This window comes from Mercenaria mercenaria, chromosome 7 (assembly GCF_021730395.1).
Source record: "Mercenaria mercenaria strain notata chromosome 7, MADL_Memer_1, whole genome shotgun sequence".
In the NCBI taxonomy this organism is placed as follows: Eukaryota; Metazoa; Mollusca; class Bivalvia; order Venerida; family Veneridae; genus Mercenaria; species Mercenaria mercenaria.
Window position 1 is genome coordinate 5205463 of NC_069367.1, and position 18974 is coordinate 5224436.

General features: G+C 36.0%; 1 protein-coding gene and 1 non-coding gene across 2 annotated transcripts; one reads left to right on the forward strand and one right to left on the reverse strand.

Moving 5' to 3' along the window:
* Positions 1 to 14519: 14519 nt before the first annotated feature.
* Positions 14520 to 15912, forward strand: LOC123555665 (uncharacterized). Its single transcript, XM_045346258.2, has one exon. The coding sequence runs from the start codon at positions 14606 to 14608 to the stop codon at positions 15872 to 15874; it is 1269 nt and encodes a 422-aa protein (XP_045202193.2). The 5' UTR covers positions 14520 to 14605; the 3' UTR covers positions 15875 to 15912.
* A 2200-nt stretch (positions 15913 to 18112) lies between these two features.
* On the reverse strand, positions 18113 to 18189 carry Trnat-ugu (transfer RNA threonine (anticodon UGU)). Its single transcript has one exon. It is a non-coding gene; the product is annotated as a tRNA-Thr (tRNA).
* Between the last annotated feature and the right edge of the window lie 785 nt (positions 18190 to 18974).

Here is an 18974-nt window from a genome sequence, read left to right on the forward strand (position 1 = left end):
CTTACTGCAGTCTAAAAATACGTAATTGGTGTTTCAGTTAAAGAAAATGAAGTACATTGTATACTAATAAGAAGCTTTCCCGGTATTTTTCCTGTCACAGTTAACTATTCCCGACAGAACCTTATTTTGTATTCAGTTTTTCTATGCAGCGAAATTCCTATCAATACAAGGGGTGTGCAATAAGTTCTTTTACTAGTCTTACTATTTTCACGTCATTCCTTCAAAGTTTACCCCTACGCTAAAACACACTTTCAGATTCTTGCACACCATGACCCAAATGCTGCAAACTAGTCTCCCCTTGGAATACTGTTGACATTAAAAATAGCGGGACAAAAATCACATCTTGTGTCGTAGCATTTACCTGCGAGCATTTCTCCAGCAAGGGAAATAGGAAAAAGATCAAAGAGACTAAGGTCAGAAGAATAAGGTAGGTGCTAAACTCCATTTTCTTGTTCTAAGAAAGACTGTACAATTTGACTTCTATGGGCGGACACATTGACAAAAATAAGATGTATGCCTTTCAAAACTTTATTTTGGCGTTTACTTTGACAGCAGTTTATTTTTGTAGAAATTGTCTTTGATAGTTTTACCCTCTTGGCAAGGAATTTTAAAACGGCGTCACTAGAGTTGAAATGACACATAAAACCTTCTCGTTCCCTTTTTGTCCTTTTTTAAAATGACCGACCTTGTCTGACTTTTACTTAGTCATGTTTGTTGTTGATGTGTCGCTGTGTATCAAAATAAACAATGAATAAAAGCTTTATCCCAAGTAAGCAAAATTTCTTGAACACATTTTTCAGCAGTATTTTTGTTGCACAATCTAAACGCTTAGACCTTTGGTCTGGCGTCTACAAGCGGGGACCCATCTAGCAAAAACATTCTTTAATTTCAAAAGGTCAGTCAGAGTATGATAGTTGGTTCCTTTTGAAATGATTATGTATGTGCTGTTTGGGCAAAAAATTAGCCCGCCCGCTTAACTAAGTAGGGAGAACGCAGATCTACGGATCGCGGGGTCGTGAGTTCGATCCCCGGGCGAGACCTATGTTCTTCGTGACGAATTGATAAAAGACATTGTGTCTGAAATCATTCGTTCTTCACCTCTGATTCATGTGGGGAAGTTGGCAGTTACTTGCGGAAACCTGGTTTGTACTGGTAGAATCCAGGAAAACTGCCCGTTGTTACATAATTGAAATACTGTTGAAAAACGGCGTTAAACCCAAAACAAATAAAACAACAAACAAGCAACAACAAGATAATGTCTTGTTGAGAAAGAATTAGGTATATCGTACTTAAAATCAAAGAATAAAATATTACTTTCGGATAGCTCGAGCCAGATGTAATTAGCAGAGTCTGCATCGATGTTCTTCATATCATCTTTGAACGGAGCAGCACGAGTGGGCATATTTCATTCAGGTTAAGATAAGCTGTACCTCATCATAGCAGTCATTAATCTTGTCTCGCTGTTTATAATTTTATTTTCCTTTAACTACTTTGAATTGTAGCAAGTTATTTTTACCCGAAGAAACCCTATACTGATGTTTAAGATTGCAAACTCCAATTACTACCAAATTATCTAAATACGCCATTTATCTTTTGTTGGATGACTACCAACAGTATTAAAATGTCAAAGTATCTGATGGAAATTTGAAAAATGGAGGCTGATTCAAATCTCCATTTCACACTTTACGAATTTTCATAATACCAACTTTGTTAATTTGAAAAGAAACTTGTATAATGAAGAGCGGCCCCATGTGTAATGCTTTTAACATTTCATAAAAGGCAAAGAAAAAGATATTATCGCTCTTAATTTGAAGCTATCATACCTCGGTTTCAAGTTCACTACCATCTAGGGTTTATAATAATACGACGGTATCATCATTTTAATGCAGCAATTACGCGATAAATCTCAATAAAACATGGGAAGTATTAAAACTGAAACCGCGCTGTTCGATGGCATGGAACAATATATTATATTATTTTACTGATATGTACTGTCATTTGCCAGCGAAAAATCTTAAATCTGCATTTTTGTCACATTAATGGCATTTCAATGTTGAAAGTTAAGGAAAATCCGTACGCAGTGTACTTTTAGTTGTGAAACTGTAAAAATGTGTCCAATACATACATGCAGCTTCAATCATGGAGATATTTGCAGTCCACGTTTGTCCAGCGTCTTCATGGTCTTGAATAAACAATAAAATCATTAAAAAGATCCTTTTAAGCATAGAATGCAACCAAGCAAAATAATAGCAGACCCGGTCTGACTGAGTCTGTTCATGAGAGGTAATGGAAGATACAACACCTCTCACGTCCCCTAGCACCGGCTTAAAGCAAATATCCGGATTCATTTTTTTTTACATTTTGTCGTAAAAACTGCTGGCATTGATTACGTTTGTTTGATATGAGAGCGTCATAATGACGTTGCACCGCTTTAGTGGTAGTGACGTTGCCTTAGAAACGATAAACACAAAATTTAATAATGTTCATGTCACGAAGTCTGTTATTTACGTTTTCACATTTAAGATGTTTCTTGGAAGACCTAGATCCTTTGCTCTAATTTGTCGCTTCTTTACAACCAATTTTTCTGTTAGAACACATATATTTAACTGTTTTAAAACAGGGTATTACTATCACCAATGTATTTAGTGCTGGTAATTGTTTCGAAGATATTGCTACATATCATGCTGATGATACGGCTAGCGGAGTTCCCGCTCGTGTCACTTGTAAAATCTTTGCTTGGGTTGGACTCAATGACCCACATGACTCTTGATCCATGCACTCATACTATCGAGATCATCGTGATGTCTCGGCATATTAGAATAAAATCTGGAAAGTAGATCCCTCGGAAGCACCGAGAACAAAGCAAACAGTGAAAATTGCAGACTCGGTTTTATTGAGTCTGTTCATGAGCAGTAATAGAAAATGCAACACTGCCCACGCCCCCTAGCATCGGCTTAAGCAGAATTCAATCTTCAAATCTAAATGAGTGGAAATCAATGATCCCGAAGGACCAGAAAATATAACAACACTGAGATGAAGTCGGGGCGACGTTTTACGGCCGCCACACAGCACTTAACACCCGCTGTTGTGAAGTAAATAAAATCTGGAAAGTAGATCCCTCGGAAGCACCGAGAACAAAGCAAACAGTGAAAATTGCAGACTCGGTTTTATTGAGTCTGTTCATGAGCAGTAATGGAAAATGCAACACTGACCACGCCCCCTAGCACCGGCTTAAGCAGAATTCAATCTTCAAATCTAAATGAGTGGAAATCAATGATCCCGAAGGACCAGAAAATATAACAACACTGAGGACTATACGACTGTATCATCAGCAAACAACCCCACTTTAGACTTTGTTTGCTTGGATGAATCATTTATAAAATGTTTAAAAAAAATGGATTATTGGCCAAAGGACAGACCCCTTGGGTACTCGTAATGTGACCAGGCCTGTGTAAAATGTCTTCCCAAAATCACGCTCTGCATCCGATTGCTTAGAAATGCCTTTATGAAGGTTATTGTTTATCCTATGATTTCATATTAGTAGAGTTTGAGGCGTTAAATTTGATGACTTACCTTGGCCCAATGTGTGTCGTTCATGAACAACTTCCGATGGTGTCCTCAACAAACATGAATCTCTGAGTCTGTCTCTTCCAAACACTTGGATCTGAAACATGTTAATCATCAAGTATAATGTGTCTATGCCAGAAACGTTATTGGAAGAAAGGATATCTCCCAATACGTGACGTTAGAGATATTGGCCGGTAATTGACGGTCTAGCTTTTATAACCGTTTAAGGACCCTGTCTGTGTCAAATAATTGCTGGAATACTTCTGTTTTAGCCGGGGTATGTATCCCTGTCAGCTGATGCAGAGCAAATAGTTATAGTATGTCTGGCCCACGCAAAAGTTTCAGATCCCATACCTAGCAATGACCAGACACGTCTGCCCGAGTTCTTCAGGTTACGGGCACTGTTCTGTGGGAGGTGGTGGGTGTGTGTGTGGGGGGGGGGGGGGGGGTGCAGCTGCATAACTTTATCGGTAAAGTCCTGCATTGCTATTTGAATAAACACACATCTAAATTGCTCTATATAGTAATGGAACAGAGTCAATTGATATGCATTAAACCATGCTGCCTATATAATAATTGTCTGCTTGCTTTCTTCAGTTTCGTACCCGCCATGTGTTTTTGTTTGTTACTGGTTGTCATTACGTTTTGTTTACTGGGTGTGATGCATGAGCACAAAAATTCAGACAGCTGCGTCTTTCCCCGTTACTCGTGTAAGTGACATAGTTATTTATATGTTGAAGGGTTGTCGGTCGGCGATAAAAATATATCAGATATTAGTCGACATTGTGAAAGCGATCTATATCACTGGCAAAGGCATAAAATGCTACAGGTTTTGCTTGAAATTAACATAAAAGCAGTGACACATTAGATTTTATTTTAAATGCTTATTTCAGCCGTAAACTCTGTAACAGATTTTTTTGTGAATAAACCATACTGATTTTGATCTGCAATATGTTTTGCTAAAATCCATGAATGCGATTTGACATTAATAAGAAAGCCCCACATCCGTTTGCATAATAACGTTTTCAAAAAACATATATGAAAAAAGCAATAAATATTTGTTACTTAGTAGATATATCAGTATGCAATACAATGATCTTAATAACGCAGTCACGAACAACAGTATCTACAACAACAGTGTCCCCAACAACGTTGTCGCTAACAAGTGTCCTCAACAGCAGTTTCCTCAACAGTTGTTGTCTTTAACAAAATAGAAAACATGGAAACTCCACAGGTCGCTCAACACGACAAAAATGAAAATGTTGCAGGCTCGGTTTGATTGAGACTGTTCATGGACGGTAGTGGAAATGCATGCTGCCGTCAACGCCCTCTAGCCCCTGGTTGAGCAGAACTCACCATTTACACATGCTACAAGTACAAAAATAATTTACAGACATCCGCAGATGTGTTCATACGGCGGTGCACATGGAAACCTTCGATGGTACACTTGCATGTTATGTTATGAAAAGCGGCGCATGATACTGTCCCCAGCCGACAGTGTCCCCGACAACGTTGTCCCAATAACGTTGTCGCCAACAATGTTGTCCCCAACAATAGTATCCTCAGCAGTTGTCGTCCCCAAACATTTTCACCAATAATATAATATATATCTTTTGATAACTAGGAGTATTTCAAAGAGCCGTTACTATTCTGTTTCATTATAATATAAATATATTAAATACATTTTCCGATATTGATTAAAAGTTCGAATACTGGATAAGTACATTGCAATTAAGTTAAATGAATAACTTTCCCGTGATATATCCAATAGAGCTAAACATACGGATAGTAATTACTATAAATTGGTAATAATAATATAACATTTTACGCTATGATGGTTTTACCCAAATAATAAAATTATAAAATGTTTATTGAATGCTTTGTCGCATTAATGTTACGGCTTTATTACATATAATTGAGACCTTATTGGAATATCTTAATTTGAACGTTCACGTCTGTCTGGTTATATATCCATTTATTGTATATAGGTAGTGAGCTGTATCCAGGGATAGACCATTTTTTGTTATTCTCAAAGCCACAATGGTTAAGGAATTTAGAACATTTCAGAAGTTGGTATTTACTGAAAACTGCAATTTTGTTTGGGTATAGACTGTCAAAACGTCGCTTTGAAGAAAGAAAAATCAACATTAAAGCAATAGTCGTGTTTTTTGATACAGTATTAAGTCAAAAGGGGCTTGAAGAATCGATTTTTACGTCTGAAAACAAAGTCTGTACTAAAGAACAAAAACTCACCCCAACATTCCTTCAGGTGAGCTTATTAACTCAGTCACAATATCACAGCTTTTCAACACACTAATAATAAATTAAGCATATTTAAAACTGGCCTTTTTTTAAACTGGCTGTTTTTCAATGATCAGCTATTATTGCGTCACTTTTAGTTATGAAAGTAGCTCTGTATGCAAACTTAATTTATATATTTTGTAAAGTGAAAGGCAACAGATGAAAATTGTATACTGTAAAATCATTTAATTTCGTGGGCATGAAATTTCGTGGTTTTGGTCAAAACGGCAATTTCGTGGGGATATGAATTCATGGATTTCAACTTTTGAACATAAAATGAATGGGAATTTTACTTGTTCGTTGGGATTAAATTTCGTGGATTGACTCAACCACGAAATCCACGAAAATTGGTCCCCCGCGAATATTAATGATTTCACAGTACATTTGAAGTAAATATCAAAAGATGAAATATTTTAATAGCGAGCTCGAGAATCGAGCTTTACGGTAACGCAAGTATACTTCCACACTTGGTGATGGATTTGAAAAGTTTCGTCGGAAGTTCTTAAAAAGCGCACCCTAACGGATAGGTGCTCACAGGAAGTACTTCTTTCCGGAGTGAATACAGAACTTCATTCAATTGCTAAAAAATATGCATCACTCAACAATAATGAAAGAATGCTTTCCAGTTGTTTGAAAAAAATATTATTATATTCATTTAAAAGATCAAGCATCGGCCAGAAAATGGGAAAAATGTCATTAATAAGCAGAAAGAAACGGGAACGCGGTAATGACGTCACCGTGACACCGGCTTCCATAATTTTTGCAACGTATGATATTCACTGTTACAGGTATGGTGACACTAAATGTAGACTTTTTCAGTGAATAGGTTCTCCTGAATTCTTGTGAGTAGGGAATAGTTTCTTTGTGACAAACAAATGATGCATAATATTTTTAGCTAAATCTGATTTCTTTGAGCTCGCTTTGAGGCTTTGCCTTATTTCACATTAGCGAGCTCGAAGAGCAGGCCCAAAGGGCCTGCTCGAGAATCGAGCTTTACGGTAACGCAAGTATACTTCCACACTTGGTGATGGATTTGAAAAGTTTCGTCGGAAGTTCTTAAAAAGCGCACCCTAACGGATAGGTGCTCACAGGAAGTACTTCTTTCCGGAGCGAATACAGAACTTCATTAAATTGCTAAAAAATATTCATCACTCAACAATAATGAAAGAATGCTTTCCAGTTGTTTGAAAAAAATATTATTTTCATTTAAAAGATCAAGCATCGGCCAGAAAATGGGAAAAATGTCATTAATAGGAATGCGGTAATGACGTCACCGTGACACCGGCTTCCCATAATTTTTGCAACGTATGATATTCACTGTTACAGGTATGGTGACACTAGATGTAGACTTTTTCAAGTGAATAGGTTCTCCTGAATTCTTGTGAGTAGGGAATAGTTTCTTTGTGACAAATAAATGATGCATAATATTTTTAGCTAAATCCGATTTCTTTGAGCTCGCTTTGAGGCTTTGCCTTATTTCATATTAATTAAAACCAAATTTAAGGGGTGACGTAATCCCGTTTAGAGTTGACGTCACACTTAATTAATGTTAAATGCATATGTTACTATTAACATTAAAAAAAATACTGGCTGTTTTTTTTTAATGCGTGACATTTTATTATGAACGTAGCTCTGTATGCAAACTTAATTTATATATTTTGTAAAGTGAAAGGCAACAGATGAAAATTGTATACATTTGAAGTAAATATCAAAAGATAAAATATTTTAGTGAAAGATGCTCATTGGATATCTTTAATAAAGTTCGAAGTCATCACAAGGGAACATCTGGTTTTGAGAAGAAAGCAGATAAAAATCCACCCGGAAAACCCACGTTCGGAGAAAAGCAGGTTCACCAAACCTCCGCCTGTCAATCAGTGCTTGTACGTGCATATAACTAACAAACACTAAATTATACACAGTAAAACACGAAGTAGCACACACAGAACGATGATGAAACGAACAAATAAAGGAAACACAGTGGTGCACCGCCGGCAATACTATACTGGGGAGTTTAAACCCGTTTATAGTGAGTTAAGGTCATGAAACATGCTAGATATGGTTTTGATTTAAATAGCTTAAGCCCTTAAACATATAAATTAAGTTGTGTATTCATATTCTTAGTTTGTTGTAATGCATGTTACTGCCCATGACCTCTAGGGTTGAACAGAACCTTGGCCTCTTCACATTTTAAACATGGCGCATGTACTTCACACCCAAATATTTATCATCTAAACCGCGATTTATCTCGAAAATGATAATGAAATGGCATAAAAAATGAAACACACTTTCTAAAACATGTATACAAATACAATGGCTACGTTTCAATTCAGGTTCTGTAAAACATATATTGATATCAATACAAGAGAAAATAAGATGTTAACCTTTAAATACCGGTGCAATATTTATAGATATAGTTCAAATAATATTACTAATATCACAAAAAAACCTACAACCCACGATACATAAATTATAGCGAACAAATTAGGGATATTTGTTATTATCGGAAATCATCAAAACAGTATGAGTGTTTTTGAGTATCTTTCAATAACATTAAACATTAATATTTGTGTATAATGTGATTTATCGTAGCTTTGATATAACCATTAAGATATAATTAAAGTCAATAACAATTTATGGCTTTCAAATCAGCTTTTCCTTTTTCACGGAGAAGTATTTGCAATAAATGATTAAGATAACTTATCATTGCGTATCCTTAAGGTTATAAGTAACCTCACAAGACGAGGCTAGCCAACACGCTCCATTTCCCCTATCTTTTTTTTAAACTTATATTATTGCATACATTAAAGTCCAGTCAGTTCAAGTTACTACATAATTAAATTTAATATTTATTTAAGGTAAGTATTTTACAACATGTTGAGGCTCTTAAGTAAACTTTAAGACGTCCAACGAAATAATATGACAAGTTACTGTAAAATCGGAAATTTGGCGAGTGATTTATTTTCGCCATACTCGCAATTCGTCCATTTTCTCGAAAATGTGTTGTTGTTTTCCTATATGTTGCCAACAAGTTGCCCATATGTCGCGGATATTCATTGCCTCTCAGCAGACTGTCAAAGCGGGACTGCTATTAAATGTCATAGTTATGTTCTATGCTCCCAACGACCCTTTTACATATTTCATCATTATAACAAGAGCACATTAAGTACAATGTTGTGGCTGTAACAAATCTCCCCTTAGGGATCACGGAATCCATTCAGTTATGCTATGATAACCAGGAGGTGTCAGTTGTGTTGCACATTTCATTACCTCTCATGAAAAATCTACGAGGTATTGGACATCGTCACTTGATCGTTGGCGTCGGTGTTGGTTAAGATTATTGTTTAGGTTTACTGTTTCTTATAAATTACGAGTTATAGGATTGAAACTTTGCGAACTTTTTGTATCGTCATTAGAAGAGTAACAAGCCAAGAGTCACTACTTTCACTTGTATTTTCCTTTTATTCTTCGAAAATTGAAATTTCTTGGTTAAGGTCTATTTTTCTGAATACTAAGAGAGTTATAGCTTTGAAACTTTAAAAACTTGTTTATCATCATCAAGTATTAAAGTATGTTGACATAAAACCATAACTCTGATATGCATTTTGTCTTTAGCAAATGTTCCTTTATGTATTTTGAAAGGAAAAGGTATTTCTTGGTTTAATTTGTCTTTAGGTCCACTTTTCAAAATAACTTTGTGAGCTTTGGCTTAGAAACATTGACTACTTGTTTAACATCATCAGGTAAATATGTTGGCTAAGAGCCATAACTCTGATATGCATTTTATTAGAATTATGACTCTTTTTGTACTTGAAATTGGAATTTCTTGGTTCAAGTTTTTGTTAAAGTCCAATTTGAATACTATAAAAGCAATAACTTTGAAACTTTAAAACCGTTTATCATTATTAGATGAGTATGTAGGTCGAAACCATGGCTCGAGGGCCTCCATGGCCGAGTGGATAAGGTCTCTGACTTTAAATCACTTGCCCCTCACCGATGTGGGTCCGAGCTTCACTCGGGGCGTTGAATTCTTCATGCGCGGAAGACACCCGCCTGGCTTACCGAAGGTCGGTGGTTCTACCCAGGTGCCCGCCTGTGATGAAATAATTTACGGAAGGGCATCTGGGGTCTTCCTCCACCATTAGCTATTAGTGACAAATATCCCCGAAGTGTACCCAAGCACAATGCTACAGTTGTCTGCGCAAAAATTGCCAGAATAGTTTAGGCATGAATGATTTTGTAACCAGACAAAAAAATGGTCTCCAAAGGTAAAGTTTACCTTGGAGCTAAGGGTCTTAGTCCTGCGCGTGACACATCGACTCATCACAGGAAACACTTGTGCCAAGTAATTTTAAAATCCCTTGATGAATGGCAGAGTGATTGACTGGACAAGAAACAGACCCATTTAACCTTTAACTTCTAAGTGTGATAATGACCTTGGAGCTAGGAACTGGAACTTGCGCATGTCAGTCATTTCAATATAGGGAACATTTATGCAAAGTAATTTTAAAATCCCATCACCGATGGCAGAGTTATGGACCGGACAAGAAACAGAACCTGTTAACCTTTAACCTCTAAGTGTGACCTTGACCTTAGTGCTAGGGGCCTGGGTCTTTCGCATGACACATTGTCTCATTATTGGGAACACTTATGCCAAGTAATTTTAAAATTCCTTGATGAAGGGTAGAGTTATGAACTGGACACCTGTTAACATTTGACTAAGAGCTCTGGGTCTTAGGCGTAACACATTGTCTCATTATGGTAAACATTTATGCCAAGATATTTCAAAATCCCTTCATGGATGGCAGAGTTATGGACCGGACACGAAAAAGATCCTGTTAACCTTTGGCCTCTGTGACCTTGACCTTGGGGCTAGGGGTCTGGGTCTTGCTCATGACACATCGTCTTATTATGGTGAACATTTGTGCCAAGTTATTTTAAAATCCCTTTATGGATGACAGAGTTTCAGCCCAAACAAGAATTTACACGGACGGACGCACGCACGCACGTACGCAAGCATGGACTTACGGACGGACGGACAGTGCGATTTTACTATGCCTGCCTTCAGGGACATAAAAACATAGCTCTGATATGCATTTTGTCAGAATTATATCTCTTTCTACAGTCAGAAAATTGAAATTTCTTGAATCAATATTGTTTAGTGCTTAGATTAGTAGTACGTCTAGAAATATAACTCTATTATACATGATTTTGAATTATGGCCCTTTTTAACTTAGAAATTGGTATCTGTTGGTTATTTGTTGTTTAGGCTCACTCTTCTTGAAAACACTAGCTTTTGGAATTTTATATATTTTTGTCATCAATATGTGTAAAAACGTTAAGAACCATATCTTGTATATTGCCTTATATATTACGTCAAACATTAAAGACGAAAGCTGGCACCCGCAGTTTACTGAGTTGGGATGTGTAAAATACATTTGTCATACTGCAAAAAAAAATCCACAAGCCTTCACGGTTAGCTTATTCGGTGGCCTCGTATTGACACTGTCGCGCTCTTGTGTGTCAGCAAGTTCGCGTATAACGCAATGAAGCGTCTAATAGCATCGTTCTAGAGTTGTGGGTGCTTATCAGACTGGCAGTTTGTGTGTTAGGTCTTTTCATATAAGATAACACTTGGAGCTGTTTTGTTTTCCGAATTCATCTATAGTTTCCATTGGTTCAGTTGCCACACTGTTGTCCGTGTTTCCATTTCTTCAAAAGAATACATGCATTATGATTCTCTAGCGTAAGCTTGCTGTTTAGCAAATACTTGAGTTGCTAACTCCTAAACATAGTGAACCCGTAATGGCAATCGTCCAATTACATATTCTCCGTATGCAAGTTCGGCAATTTCCGTATCAAACTACGTTACATCCGAAGAATGCCGAATTGCCTAACGATAAAAAGTAAATCACACGGAAATTGGCGAGAGTCATCACGAGTCCACTACCTAATGATAAAGAGTATAAGTTCAAGGACGTTTCAGACCCAGCAACGCTGTCTATTTATAAAATCGCATGTATTATTTATTATCAACACCACTATGTTAATTTACAGTTTTACAGGCAATAACATACATGTATATATATATATGATGATGTATTTTGCATAAGACAAAATAAAACGTATGTTCTATTCTGATCTGTCAGGAATTAAAGTTCCATATGGCTTTTAATTTTAAGCAAAAAGCATATCAAGAATCTGTCTATTTAAATGTTATGCATAATTTACATGGTTAGAAAAGCACTACTGTCAATATACTGTTAGAGCCATAAAGAGACGCAATCAAAAACAGTACATTCAATAATATTTCCTACTACGTTAATTGATATTCAGACCTTTGGCAAAGGTATGAGGGAGCAATTATCGAAGATAGAATTTAACAAGAAATAGACATATTTATTGTCATTACAAAAAATGTGACTGCTACTTATAAACAAAGGCATTATGAGCCTTTAAAGGCTGGTATAATAACGTTTAAAAAAGAAGTTTAACAGAAAATATGCGTAGAAAAGCGCACTGTTCCTGTCAGAAACACCGAAATTTGAAACTAGGTCACAAGTATAGAGTTAGCGTAAAAATGCCCAAATTTGAAACTAGGTCACAAGGGTACAGTTATTGCCAAAAACACATAATTCATATCTAGGTCCCAGAGTTACAGTTACTATTAAAACACCGAAATTTGAAACTAGGTCACAAGAGTACAGTAATCACCAAACACGTAGTTTGAATTTAGGTCTCAGAATAAGAGTTACTGTCAAAACACTGAAATTTGAAAATAGGTCACAAAAGTACAGTAACCGCCATAAACACCGAAATTTAAAACTAGGTCACAAGAGTACAGACTGCCAAAATCACATCATTTGAATCTAGGTCTCAGAGTTACTGTCGTAAACACCAAAATTTGAAATTAGGTCATAAAAGTACAGTTATTGCCAAAACACATAACTTGAATCTAGGTCTCAGAGTTACTGTCGTAAACACCAAAATTTGAAATTAGGTCATAAAAGTACAGTTATTGCCAAAACACATAACTTGAATCTAGGTCTCAGAGTTACAGTTACTGTCAAACACACTGAACTCTGAAACTAGATCACATAAGTACATTTACTTTATGAGAAATGTGCATGTTACAATTCGATCAGTTGGAAGCGATCATGTATTAAGGAACGCCACAGATGACTTAAGTTGAGATATTTCATGTTATGTTATCATACCGAAGTGTGATATTAACTTGGCCATATACTGTATTTTATGTTAAAAAGCTTTGTTATCTTGTTAAATTGTCATGTTGTCTAGCTTATCCATATTATATCACTCTCTATAAACAAAATCACATCGTACTTTAACAAGATAATGCAGCTTTTTTAACATTACAGCTTGCTCCGTAGATAAGATAATTCAACATTTTAACAGGATAATATTGGTTTTATAACATAATGACAAGCCCTGTAAACAAGATCACGCGGTACTTTAATAAAATAATAAAGCTTTTAACATAACAAGACACTATTTGACAAATTTACACCCATCTCGAGATGATAACAGGGCTGATTGTCATAGTAAGACACTGTTTTGACATGTTAGCAAAACAAATTAACACACATCTCGACATGATAACATGGCTGGTCGTCCGATTGATTGTTTTGACATGTTAACGCCGCATTTCGACAAGATAACATAGCTTTTTAACATAATAGCACCGTAGACAAGGTCTCACAATACTTTAACAAGATCACAAAACTTTTTAATATAATAACACGATCTGAAGACAAGATTACATTTTAACATGATAACATTGCTAGTTAACATTACAGGTCACCCTTTGGATAAGTGAAGATCATACATTGACATGATAACATTATACACTTATTGACTCTAGAGCCATTGGATATGATGTGATATTTACCGGAAGAGGGCAATATTGACCTAGGCTATTGACCGAGGCGATAGCCGTTGTCAATATTGCCCTCTTCCGGTGAATATCACATCATATCCAATGGCTCAACAGTCAATATCTGTTTTATTATATGGGATCATGTTTACGAATAAGTAACACATATTTTTTGCTTGAAAGTAAGAATAAATGACCTCCATTCTAGTTTTAGAAAATCATGTTTAATTGCGTAAACCCACTGACCATTAAACAAATGAAATATATTTTAAAAGATGATGAGCGGTTTCGGCCAATGAAATTAAGGTTATTTTTAGAACATATAATAAAGCTTTTTAGCGTAGTAGGATAGTATACCGTTTTGACATCTTAACAACATCACCCTTTGACACGACAACATGGCAACATGTTTACATAATAAGACACCGTTTAGACAAGTTAACACCACACTTTGACATGATAACAATAAAACACTGTTTTGACAGGTCAACAGCACCCTTTGACATGATAACATAAAATGTCCCGGCATAAGACAGATTCGGCGTTCCATAACGTTATTATTGTTCTGATTTTCCCCTTGTTTTAATAATAGGTGTTTTAGTTCTACATTTAGACTTAAAGTTCAAATATCTGACATCAAATCTGAATACTTCAAATGAAATTTGAGAAGTTATTTTTCGATCAATGCATTATTTAAAATGCATACATTCTATTGAACTAGGTAGAATTCAATAGAATTTCGAAATATACACTTAAGAAACGAGGAACTCCTTTATGAAACGCTCTTAATCAGTTTTAAAAGCTGAAAAAAGGTTTTATTAAAATACTAATAGTTAAACTCATTTAATGATGAAACGGAGAACTTACTTAAAGGCGTTTGTGTTTATGTCGTGTTGTTTAAGTTTTATTAACATTTTAGTAACTTTACAAGCATTCAGGGGCCTAGAAAACAATGATAAAGTTGTGGATTTACTAATATCACAAAAACTTGTGAACGCTTTAAATAATGGTACACTAAATAGCCGGAATAAAATAGAATCGGCACGTCAACATACTTCGGAAACCGGAAATGCAAATACGGTAAGAAGGAATAATTCTACAAAATCTGAAATTGATTCAGTGAATATTGAGAAGAATAACAATAATACAAAGCAGATTCAGCCAGAAAATGAGAAGAAAAAACGTTATGGCTCAATGTACAGACCGTTAAATTTTGTACCTAATACTACACATGACAAATCGCATATGGTACCGTATTTAAGTAATGATATTATGAAGAAGTACCTGGCATTACCTGAATCAAATTATACCCAAAGAGTAATGATTTTAACGCCAATTAGAAATGCCGAAAGAACTTTGGACACATTTAAAACTCAGCTTGCGAGTTTGAGCTATCCACACCACCTTTTATCCGTGTATTTCGGAGAATCTGGAAGCACTGACAAGACATTTGAGAAGGCACAGATGATTTCACAAGATTTGAAAAGTCTTCAAAATTTTACGGATTCTAGAGTTATAAATTTAAAGATGGCCGGTGGAATTCACGGAAATGACAATTTCAGACATAAGAAAGAATTTCAGAAGTACAGACGCTCATTTCTAGCAAATGCCCGAAATCGCCTTGTACGATACGCTTTCAAGCATGGAGGAGTTTTTGACCACGTGTTATGGATAGACAGTGACGTACAGGAATTTCCGAGCGACTTGGTACAGCACTTGTTGTTTGCGAGATCGGATGTAGTTGCAACATCATGTCTTGTGAAGTCGCATGAATTTAAGGGGATTTATGACTGCAATTCCTGGAGAGAAACTGCACTTTCACTAAAACATCAGTCACAAATGCCCCAAGACGAACTTGTGTTAGAATGTTATGCAGAAACTGAAAGAATATTTTTGCCATATCTTAAAATTGAGGGTCGTATCGTCAAACTAGATGGCGTCGGTGGATGTGCTCTGATGGTAAAGGCCGATTGTTTCCGAAGCGGTCTTCTGTTTCCGGAAGTTGTTTATAAGCGTCATATTGAAACAGAGGGACTGGCTAAAATGGCGCTTGATATGGGGTATAGTGTTGTCGGGCTTCCTTTTGTAGAAGTTTTTCATAAAAAACGTAGTTAGTGAATTATTTATCAAATAAAAATCTGCATACTCTTCAATGTTTTATGTGTAGTCTCTATGTCCCGTACTAAAAATAAAACGTTTTGAATAAACATGGTAACGATGAATTTAAGTGACGTTTCGACGGAGTAAGCGGTCTGAAATTAAGTTTTATATCCATATGGATTTGTTTTCAAATAAAGTGCACATGACCCATCATTGGATGCGCACTTATAAGTCTTGTGTTTGACAGTTTTCTCATGATCTTTTCACAACCGAATAACACTACATAAAAGTCGTCTGCAATAATGAATAACATTTTCTTTTTTAAACATATCGCTTTTGTGTCAATACAGTATTAAAGTCACGGATAAAAAGGTACGTGATATACGATCAATAGTCAACCTGATCTTTAAAGACTGTGACTCAATGCAGACTTGGAGCGCCGGTATAAATTAGTCTCCGGTACATACCGGATTAACTAAATTTGAACGAAAATATCTTAAATGTATATATTTTGTAACCATGGTGATACTAACTCTAACCTTTAGTCAGTATTTTATGCATATTGTACACTAAATGCATGCGGACATGCAAAAATATGCATATTTTTGCCGTGCGCTACAATTGATAATCACTTTCGGGCATGCGCAGAAGACCGCTCCAAGTCTGCAATGAGTTACATCGATCTTTAAAAAATGCTGAATATTCTCATTTGTATGGTGGCATATTTCTGCCACCAGATAGCTAGGTAGCTATCGCGATATTTAAAAAATTTGTCTTGATAAAGTGAAGTATTCTGAAGAGATTATCTCAATAGTCGAAGGTTTCCTGGAAATATTATTGCGATAATTTACATAACTATCTCGATATTCTTTGCATAAGTGCCCACAGTTGCCATTTATTAGCATGATAGCTATCTCGATACTTTCAGCGATTATCTTGATATTTCGAACTTTTCTGAAAACTTTATCTAAACAGCGTAAAGTTCCGTGGAAATAAAAAGCATATCTCGATAACAATAATCAACTGCGATAATGTTTGCAGAAAAATGCACAACTTTTCTGGAAAGTTTTAAATATTATCGTAATAGCTACCAAGTGTAGCCCGTGGCAGTTTCAATTATTTACGCGAAATTTTGTGCTAAAATGTTTTCAAGAAACAATTAAAATATCTATAAAAGATAATGTATGCTGAAATATTTTCAGAAAACAGCACAAATTTCATGGAAAGTTTACAATATTATCGTGATAGTTATCTAGCTATCTCGTGGCAGAAATATGCCACCATACTATTGATTATGGCCTAGTTCGGTTACCTACTATAGTAACGATGGTACTTGAAATGATTATGGCCTCGGACTGCCTCCATCAGTAGATCACGCTCGATCATGCGCATGTGCAGACACACTCCATAATTATATCAAGGGTATACAATTGTAGGTGACCGAGCTAGGCCAAAGTCATGTAGGACAGCCACTTGAGAAGACCGTTGTGCCATGCTGAACCCTAAAAGTTTAACCGCATATTACTTATTAAGAACTCAACACACGGTGGATACATAGTTATGCACTGTGTAATGACATTTCGATATGAGCATTTACTTTTTAACAATATTCATTTTGCAGATATCGTTTAATGTACTAAAACAGAAGGTTTACACTGCCCCAAAACTGTCCTTAAACTGGAAGTCTTTAAATTAGGTAAACTTCCTTCCATAAAAAAGCTAATGTTCTATGAAACTGTATTGTAATGTCTGACATAGAGACACATTTAGCGCCAATGGTATGTGAAACCGTCTTTTTTTGTATTTTTAGCCAAATCCTATCCATAACTATATTAGTGTTTAGCCTTAAAATGTAGGTACCTGATATTTAGGACATACCGTAAACATAAACGAACATACCGTTTTTCTTTTGTAACATGTGTACCGATAAAACTGTTCAAATAAATTGCAAAAAAGGCGTGGAAATCAACACGAATTTTAATAAAATGGTGAAGTATACGTTATTTACCACATGTGCATAGCGGTACGCCCATTGTGAGGCTTATTTCTCGAAAGCTGCTGAATATATGTCACAGGGTGACACAGGTTCTCCCCTTACGTGACCAAGTCCGTACCGTGACATACACCCCCACAAATTGGAAATTCGTCCTCGAATTCCGGAGATACAGAATATTGCAAGGCGTCGTAAGACTGACCAAGCATGCATGCCAAGGTCCCATGTTGGGCGCCAAATGTTACAGGGTGAGAAAAATGTGCAGTCAGTCCGGGGCTCGAACCCGGGACCTCTCGCTTACAGGGCGAGTGCTCTACCGACTGAGCTAACCGGCAGCCTGGCACATATTCTCCCCTTATGTGACCAAGTCCGTACCGTGACACATATTTATCATATTCTTATTCATCCGATATTCTTATTCATCCGAATAAGTGATGTGCTTCGGCTCCGTAAGTTTCATTCGCGAAATATAGGTCAGAGATAATCAATTACAATTCTTAAACAAAATAACCCTTTTCTTTCAAAATATTAATTCAGATTAAAAGATAAACAATTTGATAGAACAATTATTATCATTTTGAAAATTTTCCTTATCGTGTAGTCATACTTAGCAGCTGATATGTTGATGGCCGAGTTCGATTACTTAGGATAGGAGCATAACTTTCAGTTTAACCGACTAAGAGTTTTTTCGACTAAAAGGTTGTAAAGATCGATAGCCAGACATTAATTTTAGGTTGGTTTTTTTTTTTTTGGCTGTGACTAAAAACAGATCTGGTGCGCCTGTGATATATTACAGACTCCGGTATATACCGGATTAACTAAATTTGAAAGAAAAATATCCTAAATGTATATATTTTGTAACCATGGTGATACTAACCCTAACCTTTAGTCAGTATATTATGCATATTATACACTAAATGCGTGCGGACATGCAAACAATATCGTAATTTGCCGTGCACTCCTATTGATAATAATTCCGGGCATGCGCAGAACGGCTGCACCAGCTCTGTAATGAGAAACATCGGGTTTTTTTTCAGTACATATTATACTGTTACGACTACCGTATTGAAAGACATTTCACACACGCCTACAGTGTCATGACGGAAGATGTGAACGTTCAGT